General features: G+C 42.0%; 1 protein-coding gene across 3 annotated transcripts in view; it reads right to left on the bottom strand.

The window, feature by feature from the left end:
• ryk (receptor like tyrosine kinase) overlaps positions 1-12,251 on the bottom strand; it is a 74,193-nt gene that overhangs the window by 44,106 nt on the left and 17,836 nt on the right. For all 3 annotated transcript variants that reach the window (XM_054749661.2, XM_070545887.1, XM_054749662.2), the window contains exons 2-3: positions 544-665; positions 366-465 (exon numbers count right to left, since the gene is read on the bottom strand). In XM_054749661.2, coding sequence (XP_054605636.1) covers positions 366-465; positions 544-665 — 222 coding nt within the window. The remainder of the gene's footprint in view (positions 1-365; positions 466-543; positions 666-12,251) is intronic.

Raw genomic sequence — 12,251 nt, 5'->3', positions numbered from 1 at the left:
GTGTAACGTGCAGCATCATGACTAATGTGTGAACGCACAGCTCACACTTACATCACACCCACTCACTTGTGTCTAAAATCCTAACGGACTTCCTACTATTCTGCATTTATTTGGTTAAAGGGTCAGACGTCTCTTGTGTGTTTTACTGAGTTTTTTCAGACCAAAGTGAACTGTGTCGTAAAGTCTGGGTCCGATTTTGTTAGCAGGATGGAAGTGGCAGAGAAAACCAGAGAAAAAGAGCTTTCAGCTGTTGCTCTACTGCAGGTTTAACACAGGTTAAATATAATCATAATTCTGAAAATGGACAAACTTGACTCGTGTAAGACAGGGTGGTAAAAAAACAAAAACATGAATATCAGACAGACCAGAGGGAAGACGAGGCATCTCTCCCTGACTGGAGATGTTAGCTGACGGAGGGCTCAAGGCAACAGGGTTTTCTATGAAGAACGCAAGCCGGTAGTCAACCTTTGAAAATAAAAAAATCTGCATTTACAGTTCAGTTATACACATATGTGAGTGAGTCAGAGAGAAGCTGAACTCTACCTTGGACTTGGAATACCAGGTAAAGTAAAGGCTGTTGGTCTCCGTTGGCACAGGCATGTTGAAAGACAGCGCGTAATGGCTCACCATGTCATTTCGAACATAGTACAGCTCTGCGTCTAAACCTGAGGGACAGAGGACAGACAAATCACAGCTAATGAGAAAATCTTATGTTTGACAGACATGTGGATGTAAATCGCCGTAAGGTTTAGAAAATCTAAAATAAAATGCTTATGTTAAACACTCAGGATGATTCTCCTCCAATAAATGATTTAGTCGTATTCGTTAGCACACGAGAATTCAGGGAAAACTGAGGAAATAGAATATAGCCTTAAAACAACGAACAGAGCAGAAAAGGGAATAGGGGTCTCTAATGTTTTGATGGGATGATAAAAACACATGCAACAGTCTTGGAGCAGTGCTACTGGTTCTTCAGACATGCCTGTCTGGTTGGCTGTTGCTTGCCTCTTTCAAGTGGAAAAGACACATGTACCCAGGCGTCTGTCTGAGCTTTAACACATTCTCACACTGTAGTAAACGTAAACATGCTACAGCCATGTTCAGTCCAGGAAGATGCTGCAGAAACTAGCATCCACCGAGCCCTCCATTAGAGGGAGGTTTTCAAAAGTCTAAGAGCACAATAGTGATGATGCCGTTGCAAGCAAACCCCTTGGAAGTTCATCTAAGTAACAATAATAAACCATCACAGTTTGCTTAAACTAACGTCACACAAATAATTATGTTTCCATGTCTGTCTATACTGAACACACCATGCAAACATGCACTGCATAAATAAACCTCATTAGCAGCTCACAGGCCTGGATGGATGGATAACTGGTTGAACCTCCTTTGGCAGCAATGACTTCAACCAAGCGTTTGCTGTAGTTGCAGATCAGACTTGCATAACGGTCAGGAGTAATTCTAGATGTGAGGATCAGTTTTGGGCACAATGTTGTTGACCTAAACTTCTAAAACTATCATTTATCACCATAAGTTGATCTGGGCATGAAATTGGGTAAAAGCGGAGATAAACATGCACTTGTTTGTTAAGTTTTTATGGCATTACACAACGGTGAGTGACTTTTACAAAAATATTTTACATTACAGAATGAAATGAAAAGAAAATCATTTTTAATTTTGTCTGATGTCTTTAGGTTTTTCACCTTTACTGCCTCATTTCTGTGTACCGTAAATCCTCTAATACAGGCCCGGGCCTGTATTTGACTCAAGCTCATCAAGCTCCAGGCCTTTATTGGAAGGAGGGCCAGAATTAGAGGCAGGCCTCAATTTCTATTTGAGAAAAATGAACTAATGGGTCGCTGGAGTTTTTAACAAATTAAAATTGCGCCCACATTTTCAAAGTTAAACACATTTCTTTTAACAACGGTAGTTTCTACTTCAGCCCTCTCCCCCTGCTTCAGCCCTCTCCCCCCTCCCCCTGCGCAGCGGCCGCAAACTCACTGATGCGCCTGCAGCCTCTCGGAGTTCCTGCTGCTCTAAACATTAAAATAATTATTTCATTTTCTGTTCCTCACTTCTGATTACCTTCAATGGTGTCTGTTTGTTGCAACCACCAGGTACAAAAACTAACTTGTTTTCTGTCCTGCCTGTTTATTATCTTCCTGCATCTCCTCTCAATCCTAAAGAAAAACTGCTACCTGGGTTCATATATATTCACCTCATGAGTTACCTTTGAACTGTAGTTCTAAAAGATCTACCGACCACAAAAACAGCAGAGTGCTCGCCGGCCGCATCAGTGATCGGTGCGTCACCGGAGGACAAGGTGATGTGCCCCGCTCCACAGCAGTGAAACACATCAGGTGCAAATAAAAGACAGAAAACATTAAAGGAAATGAGCCGACATGAACGATCGCGTGTCAGTACCGACGCTCTGGCACAGCGCGTTGCCCCCCCCCCCCCCCCCCCCCCCCCCCCCCGTGCGCAGGAGCTTGTCACCTGCTGACAGCAGGCTGCTGTCTTTTCCGAGGGCTGCATCTTGCCGGTCATTATCACGTGACAGCGACTAGTCGATGACAGGCATAAAAAGTCATTATAGTGAAGTCGACTAGTTCATACGACCCCTACTGCTCCCCAGAGTGTTCTGCAGCATAATCAGCACGTTCTCTTTGAACTTGATATCAAATTTTCGCCTCCTCTTCGTCTCCGCACGGTTAAAGTTACCCTCGCGGTCTATCACTGGCAAATCAAAAGTGAGACGGATGACACAACCGCCCCCCGTACATGCTTGTTACCACATTACACCCGGCCACAATAAAAAAACGGCCATTATTCACCTCCGCCGACTCCGGCCAAAATATGAGACCCGGATGTTAATTGAATACAGGCCTGTATTAGAGGATTTACGGTATATTTTCTTTCACACATAAAAATGTTTCTGTTTCACTCCAGAATGCCTATAGTGCACACAGCCACTTATAAATGCCTTTTTGTCTTGTTCAGCTCTTTGAGTCTCTTATCACAGCATGAGGTCTAATGACCTTCATGCCAATTAAATCATGCAATCAGCTCCAAAAGGGCTGAGAAGAGCTCAGGTTTCTCCCTCTCACAGTAAATCAGCAATCCAACCAAACTTCAAGACCTTCAAAACATACAAACTAAATAATCTGCGGTAACAGCAGCCTGTCAGCATGAAGTCGAGTTGGGGTTAGGAAATACAGGTAGCAGGAAGTAGAACTGCAGTTTGATACCCAAGTAATACACACTCTGGAATAAGACAAAAGCACCACAATAAAGTCACCGAAAAGTCTAGTTCAGTTTAACCGAGACCTTCAACCTTCAACCAAGAAACGCTACGAGTAGAAATGTCGCACTGTGTCTGCCCAGTTCAAAACAGCCAGAGTACCAACAGTTCACGTACCAAACTACACCTTTTCTTGTTCCAGCAGTCTGTATAATCTCCCCTAGATCAGGCATGTCTAAGGTGTGGTCCTCAATAACATTTTTAGAATTGGGAATTTTGACCCTCCAGCAGGTTGTTGATGCAGTGTGATACTTTCTAACATTTCAGAATGGTGGGAGGGGAGTTTAGTGCCCGACCTGTTACGGGAGGGTTGCAGGTTTGAGTCCTGCTCTGTCTGTCATAGTCATGTCCTTGGGCAAGACACTTCTCACCTTTGTGTCATCACGCTTAGACTACTGTAACGCTCTTTTTACTGGTCTCAGCAAAACCTCCCTCTCACGCCTTCAAGCCATCCAAAATGCAGCAGCCAGACTCCTAACCAAATCCAGCAGACGAGCTCACATCACTCCGGGTTTACAGTCCCTCCACTGGCTCCCGGTAGAATATAGAATACAGTTTAAAGTTTTAGTGCTGACCTATAGAGCTCTTAACAACCAGGCTCCAAGCTACCTATCTGAGCTTTTATCCCCACACACCACCTCTCGGAACCTTAGATCCACATCTGAAAACCTCCTGGCTGTTCCTCGAACCAGACTGAAAACCAAAGGTGGAGGTTGGAGGAACTGGTGGTGCTTGTGCTTGGCAGCCTTGCCTCTGTCAGTGTGCTCCAGAGCAACTGTGGCTGCATTTTTGCCCATCACCACTGTTTGTTTTGTAAAGCACTTTGGGGGGCTTATAGAACCCTACAAGGCGTCAAATAAATATGAACCATTTACCTCTTTCTTTCCTTCTTTTTATTTTATTTATTTATTTATTTTACCATTTTATGTTTAACGTTTTATTAATGCGACCATTTAGAACCAATTCAGGCGTAAAAATAAAAAAGTTTGATGATGATTATGCATTTACTGAAGTGGAATTAGTAAATAGGCCACAATTAGCGCCCCATTCAACAATTTAAATATGGAGTCTTGAATAATGCATTAAAGAATATACTTGAACAATGCAGTCATGTGTCTCATTCTGCTGTTTCCTCTGTCAGCTCAGTGCTTTAGTCTGTTTAGACTGCTCCTTCGGCTGGTTTAAACAGGCAGCCTCTTGGCTAGTCTGAGCGCTGGTGCGACTTTGTGACAATGGACTCTTCTGCCTCTCACATCCCTGCTTTTCTACTTTACATGGCTCCCATGTTTGATTTCCCATCTGACCTGATCTGAATTGCTGAGCTTGACATGTTCTGGAAGTTTGTTCAACAGCACATTCAATATCTTATTAGGGTGCTTAAAACTTTGCCTGAGAACCATTAAATAACATATAAGTGTTAACATAAAGCCCATGATTAGGGCTGGACAATTACTCAATAACGATGTATATTGATAGACTTGTGCAATAGAAAAAAACTGGATCACTAAAAATGTCGATAGGAATGCTCCATTCTTTCACCAGTATAGACTAACTGGTAGCTTCATTAACCAACTAATGCTTCATACTAGCTTCATACTTACACCCAACTAATCAAAAACACAGACCCAGGCACGCTCCGTCACCAAGCCCTCCCCTCTTAAATCTAAACAGACAGCAAGGTAACTTAAACATGATGCTGCAACTTACAACAAAGAGAGGTGGTGGGAAATTTCCTGGAAAAATGTTACAGTAGTTCACCAGTCGGGCAGGATTTCCGTTCTTACAAGTCTGACAAAAAAGAAACAACGGTGGTTTGCGAAATTTGCAGAGAATTGACAAAAACCAAGTCTAAAGTGATGTCATAAAACGGCCAGGGCTGCACCTAAAATACATTTTCCACATTTTTTATATAGTTTTCAATAATTATTGATATCGATGGATATAATTTTTTTACTGATAAGCTTTTTTTTCTATATTACCAAGCCCTACCCATCCTATCATTGTTTTGAAATACTGCGCTTTCCACTGGGTGCATATTCATCGCGTAATACACAGCCAATAGCCGCCGTTAGAGTCGATGTGTGTTTCCACCAGACATAAAGCAGAGACGTGTCCCAGAAGCATAGTGTCGCATCGCTAAATTTCCACTTGGACTCAACAGGTCAACAGTTTAAAAGGAACAGACAAGGACTGATGCCAAACTACATCCATTCCAACCATTGGTTAGTTACTGCCTACCATACATTACATCTCTCACATGACACATCTTTAGAAAAGAATAAAAGCTTTTATTGCTTTAGAAACAAAAGAAAATGAAACTGCGCTCACTTTACGGATGTACAGTTCCCAGTTCAAGGAGGCGAAAGCTTGAAGCCTCTAAGTATTTACAGACACCCTGCAAACAGCAGCACTGGATGCAAAAATAGTCACACTTTAAATTTACCCTACAGCAAGAAGAAAAACACACAAGAAGTCACAATCTCTGTGGTTCCCTTTGACTCACTTCAAAGAGAAACCATACATCAGTTTCCCTTTTTTCTTTCTCTGACAGCCTCGAGGGCAGACGAGGCCGAGGCATGAAAGGGAGTGTGAGAGAGCCTGTCTGCTGCCGCCCCGTTAAAGCAGCCTCATTCATGTCTATTTGCTGCTCAAAGAGCCCCCTCAGCATGCTTAACAAACAGGAACTGGTTTACTAAAAAAAACTCATCTGTTTGCATCAAAACTATTTAATCTTTATGTGCCTAAAAGGTCATTTAGGTGGTTTCTCATGCGTAGTAGAACTCTGATATTTATGGATCCTGTTACAGGAGTTTGTATAAAGTCAAATATACATGTTGGTGTAAAGACGTATTTAGTAACACAGCCTACATTAAAACTAAAAAGCTTGCCAATTTTTACTCACAAAATGATTTGAGACCATATGATAGCCTGGCAGATGAGTCAAAATAAAAACGAGCGTAGCATTTAAAGAGGTTGGACATCTAAGAAAAGAAAGCAACGTTTTCTCTGTGATTACACCACAAGAGCTGGAACTCCTATTTCCAGTTGGTGCTTTAGTGAAGTTCCTGTGTGCAGCAGGTCTCAGACAAAAGATGTAAAAGCAGTAGCTCCTCTATTCAGGAGATTCTCAGAGTAGCAAGAAGGAAATGAATGCTGCTGCCAGTCAATCCTCAGTTTGCCAGCTCTTTGTTAAAGCCCGGGCTTTCAGCTCTCTGGAGGAGGGGATGGAGGGAAACTGGTTACCCAACATGCCCTGAGTCCTTCACAGGTTTAGCTCAGTGGGTCAGAGTGTTTTAAAAAATCTGATCATTTTTCTGTGTTGAACCTGAGGAAATGTGCTAAATATGGGAAATGGGCAACATTGATTAGAATTTCCATGTGAAACATAACCAGATTGTTGCAAGGCAATGGGATTTTGTAATTATAACTTGACCTTATAAGAAGGATTTTCAACACATTTTATTTACGTCTGGTCGTCTGGTGCACGAGGAGGGACTGCAACAGATCTGCAAAAGTCCATGTTGGAATTTAACCTTAAGATGTCTTTAAAGAGCAAGTCACCCCCTAACAGAGTATTACTCCACTCCCACTTCCTGTTTGAGAAATGCAACAAATGCTGTTGCCTAGCAGACCGAGAGGGCGGAGCCGCTAACACACACACACACACACACACACACACACACACACACACACAGGCTCACAAATAGGGTTGTCACGGTAACCGGTATAGCGGTAAACCCCGGTAAAAAAGTTGACAATAAAAATAACCGTCCAGTTTTTAAAAAACTAAATTATCTCGGTGGGTTCACCGTGGCCGCGGTTTCAGCGCGGTGACCCTTACCAGCCACCGTCGCTTCAGCTGAAGTTCCCGCGGCGCGCACACGCACTTTTTAGTTTGCAACAGCACCAAAACTTTGAAGCTGAAATAATGGCCGAAGGAGGAGACGGCAGCGCCCAGGACATCCATCAGCCCTCAGAGAAGACTAAATCGGAAGTATGGGCATATTTTGGATTTCTGAAAAATGCTGAGGGACAGTTAATAGAAGACGGCTATCCCGTGTGCAGAACGTGCAGGAAACAAGTGTCTGCAAAAGGCAGCAACACTTCGAATCTAATGGCACATCTGAGTGACCATCACCCACGTCTCCACAGCCAGTGCAAGGTAAGTTAACATCAGCATTTTAGCTTAAATGCATGACGTGAGGACTTTTGGTTGAGGGAGAATGCAACGAGTCACTATATACTGCAGCCGCAGCGCCCTCTGCCAGCATTTAAACCGTGTCACGGACACCCTGTTGCTGGATGAAGCATCTTATTTGTTGATGATGAAGAGAAATATACGATTAGTTCCTTGTCATTGATTTGTTTACTTATTCAATGCCATTTATACTTGAACATTTGGATTTGATTACATAGTGTAGTAGTTATTTTAGTAATTTGTTTAAAGTGGCTATTTATTTTAAATACATATTTTTTAAGGTTGACTTGTACAGTGCTCAAGTCAAGTGTGGACTGGAGTTTTAGATTTTCATTTTGATAATGAAGAAAACAAGTATATGAGAAAACAAGTGGTGTTTCTTTGATTTGTTTACATATTGTTTATGTTTTGAATGTTTGGATTTGTATCATTTAAACCTGCACTGACTACTGTAACATGTTCCAGAAAAATAAGCTATTTGTTCCTTTACTTGTGAAAAGTTGCACTTTTGCTAAGGCTTTGTGTTATTTTAGGTTTAATAAACACTGTTAAACCTTTTCAAAACTATTTCAGTTTGTGTAGAACAGGACTATCAATGCTTTCTGAACATATGCAACACCGTTTAAAAAATACCGCGATAATACCGAAAACCGTGATAATTTTGGTCACAATAACCGTGAGGTTACATTTTCATACCGTGACAACCCTACTCACAAAGACATTGTGATATCATGTGGTACAGGCTCCGCGCGGCAAAACTGCATAATTTTAACAACCACGTCCCTCAACCGCGCCTCCGCACGGCCCAAAATTCCGCAACGCGCACCTAGGGAATTTTCTAACCACGCGGAAGGTCGGACGCGGAAAAACATGGCGGACCGGCAAGAACTAGTATGGCAGAGGTTCGTAAATACAGACATTTGTATGATTCAGCTCTCAGAGATCACCGTGATCAACATGTTCTTAATAATTCTTGGAGAGAAATAGCTCGCACTGTCGGAAAAGACGAGGACGCTGTTAAAAAATGCTGGAATGCCATGTTGTAAACAACAGTAATTTCTACTTCTACTATGGTGTAGTGTTGGATGCATGCCGTAGCGCTCCATGCTGCCCCCTACAGTTTGGGAGAATATTGGCTCACTGCAGAGACGAGCCGCATGAACCATAAACGCTGCGAGTTGTGAAGCGCGTTCCATCTGCGAGCCGCATCACCAAGCGGAAAGTGAATGCATCAAGCATAAACCAAGCTTAACATTCTAGGGTACCTCTTAGCCAATAGCGATGGCAGATTTAAATTCAAATGCAGTGCTGAGTTTTTACCTGACAACAGCACAACACTGACAGTTTTGGGGAGAAAATAAAGATTTTAACTAAAATGCACTAAAGTGCAAAACTATTGACTACACGTGTCCGCAGCACGACTATGAGGTTCTAAAGTGGTGACGTCTGCCCTGAATAGGATGGTTTTGACAGGTTCCTTGAATGCTGTCTGTATTTGGCTTGGTTTTCAGCATTTTAGCCGGAGAAATAGAAACGTGCTCTAGTTATCTGTTGTTGTTTGTTTGTCTGAAACGTTGTCGTTTAATTGTTGTTTGGATGAATGAGTGTGCCTGGACTTGCCTTATCCTTGTAGAAAGGATATCGCAACTCATTTAAACATCCGTCTGACGTATCGGTGGTCAGATTTTTAAACAGGTTGGAGGATACGCCGTAAATCGGATCTCGCTGTATTAGAATACAGTTGAAGGGCAGATCCGTAAGCCTAAATCTGATCTCATGCCGAAGAAAGACGGTGTAACATTTAAAAATGGGAAATAAAGCCTCACAAACACCCTTGAGTGAAGATTGTGCATTTATGGAAAAGCAACATCCAGGAAATTAGGAAATTATCAGGAGATGGATCAAAGAACATGATTTTTCTGGTAATTTGATAACAACTGACGTGTTACGCTTGCAGATTAATCTTAAGGTTGAAATAGTGAGGGAGAGAAATTAAAAAAGGAAGGAGATGAAATTACAGTATGAAATTTCAGAGTTTTGGCTTAAAGAGTGCACTAGGAGGGATGCGGAGAGAGACAAAAGCTGAATTAATCGGGGGGGGGGGGGGGGATTATGACATGTCTCTAAACAAAGTAAAGTAAACTTTTCTAGTGCAGAGAGGAGACAACCCATAGAAGCACAGATTTGATCTCATTTCAGAGAAAAATAGGACAGGTTAGATGCACCTAATGAATAAAATTACTAACATAAACTCAGGAATCAACTCAGGTTTCTTTGCTTCATGTTTTGGTGCTGAGAATATCACTGATGCGGATCGAAGGAGATACACAGATGAATGCACCTCTTATTTATTATTTGGAGACTACATTTACTGCAGCTGGCAGAGGCAGAGATTGTTTCTATTGATACACGGATTTACAGAATCATTTTAAATTTTAATAGGGGAAGACTGCAGGAGGGAGCGGTAAAATACAGGGGGTCCCCAACAAAAACAAGAAACTTTACGAGTCTGATGAAACCCGCTGGTTTTCCATCAGGCAGTCACGGGGCAGCTCCAACGACCCAGTGGCTGTGCTTGGTCAATGTTATCGAGCTCAGTCCGGCTCGGCCGTGAACGAGCCGAGGCGACGTCGTGCTCTGTTTAACTCACTCACTGCCAGCCGTTTCCTGATCACTAACGGCCTTCGCTGCCAGCGTTTCTCACCGTTTTTACTGTTTTTTAAGAGTCACAGAACGTTGCTCGCTAGCATGATGTCGACGCCAAAACAACCAAAACAAAGAGGAGACTCACCTCTTACATCAGGAAGAAGCCGCGTGTTTCGAGCGTTATCCGTTCTTTCATAATCCGTTCTCGAATTGTGATCAGCAGACGCTTTTCCGGTTCGCGCCTCACTTTTTTTACAGGAACGGCCCAAAACGATCTCCTAACACATGGATGTGTTGCTTCCTGATCATGTGATCTGTGACGTATGCGGATGAAGATCGGCTTCAGGGCTGAGATGTTTGTTCTCTCAGCGCGGGGGCTCGTTCCGATGCTCAAACAGTAAAAAAATGCAAATGACGACTTTAGTCGTCATTGGCAGTGAACTGTTGGATCTAAAATGACGACTTTAGTCGTCAATGGCAGTGAATGAGTTAAGAAGTGTTATTTTCCCGCTTCAGAAGAAGTGTCCAACGTGTTTTTACGCTTTCTCCGAGACATGTCACGTTGCTAGGTTGTTAGCGCCGCGCGCTAACACATCAATAGTGCAACGTAGCCTGCTGGAGGTTTTAAGGGTTCAGATGAAAACACTCGACCTCTCACGCTGCTCACACATCGATCTTAAGTTGTCGCTGTTGCGCTCACGCCGTAATACAGTTTTAGATGCTATTAAAGTCAGACATGAAAAAATAAATTTTACATATGAATAATGGTGGGGGGAGGAAACCCTGTCAAGATCGTCAACACTCGTTTATCTTAATGCTATTGAAACATGTAAACAAAAAGCATTATATCCACTGCTACCTTTCTAATTTTAAACTCAGTAACTTATGCTGTAACTGCACCTTGCCCTGCCTGCTCCTTGCTGCCCGCCGGCTGTGATCACAAGCGACAACATAGTAGTTCTCGCTGCTTCTTCAGGAAACAGCGCCAAAAAAAAAAAAAACTTGGGATCTTGTAGGCGTGGCGGTGGGATATCAGCCGTGGCGGGCCGCCACAGCTACGCCTATGTAAGGGAAACCCTGTGTTTGTGGAGAAATAGTAAATAGTAAAGCGTTATTTTCCTGTCTTTCCTGTGGCTGTATTATTTATGATTGCTGTATTCTAAAACAGAATGCTACCATAACATACCATAATTTATTTATAAAGCACATTTAAAATTTATTGTAGGTCATACATCTCCTCTGCAGTAACAGTTTAACTCCTCAGTTTAACTGGTACAGGCACTGTCCTGGTGCACAAGAACATTAATGCAATACTTAGTATGTGTTCAATTAGGGCTGGACAATAATTCAATAATGGTATATATCGATCACATGTGGTTCAATAGAAACATAAATTGATCAATAAATACTTCAATAAAAGTTTCCTTAGTTCATTATAGCCTACCGGGTAGCTTCATACTAGAGTCATTACTTACAACCAACCAATCAAAAACACAAACCCAAGAACGCTCTGTCACCAAGCCCTTCCCTCTCAAACCTAGACAAATAGCAATGCGATTTAAACAAGATGTGGCAGCAAGGAGCGATGGAAAAGATTGTCCTGAAAAAAGGTTACAGTACATCACCAGTGTGGTCATATTTTCATTCTTACAAGTCTGACAAAAAACAAACAACTAGGGGTGTCCCGATCAGGTTTTTATTGCCCTTGAGTCCGAGTCCAAGTCATGTGATTTTGAGAATCTGCCGATACCGAGTCCCGATCTGATACTTTCGATACATAAAATAAAAAAAAATTACAATAAAGAAAATGAAGAAATAGTTCCAGAATGTTCTTATTTTTTATTTAATTTGCTTTTTATTTTAATTTTTAACAACAGATCACTTCTGTGAGGTAGCTTGAACAATCAATCAATAACATAAAATCTTCACTTTTGGACTTTATTGCAAATATAAAAAGTCTAATATAAAAAAAGAGAGCCCTTCAACTTAAAATACCTGGCAGGGGTCTATTTTACCTCGGCCCCCAAAATGCTTAGATACGCCCCTGGGCATGGGACGGAGTTTTGATGATGATCTGGATTGTATCAACTATATAAATACTACTAA

Source organism: Nothobranchius furzeri, chromosome 16 (genome assembly GCF_043380555.1).
Source record: "Nothobranchius furzeri strain GRZ-AD chromosome 16, NfurGRZ-RIMD1, whole genome shotgun sequence".
NCBI lineage: Eukaryota > Metazoa > Chordata > Actinopteri > Cyprinodontiformes > Nothobranchiidae > Nothobranchius > Nothobranchius furzeri.
Note: the sequence above shows the minus strand (reverse complement) of the source record. Positions and strands in the feature narration are given on the sequence as shown.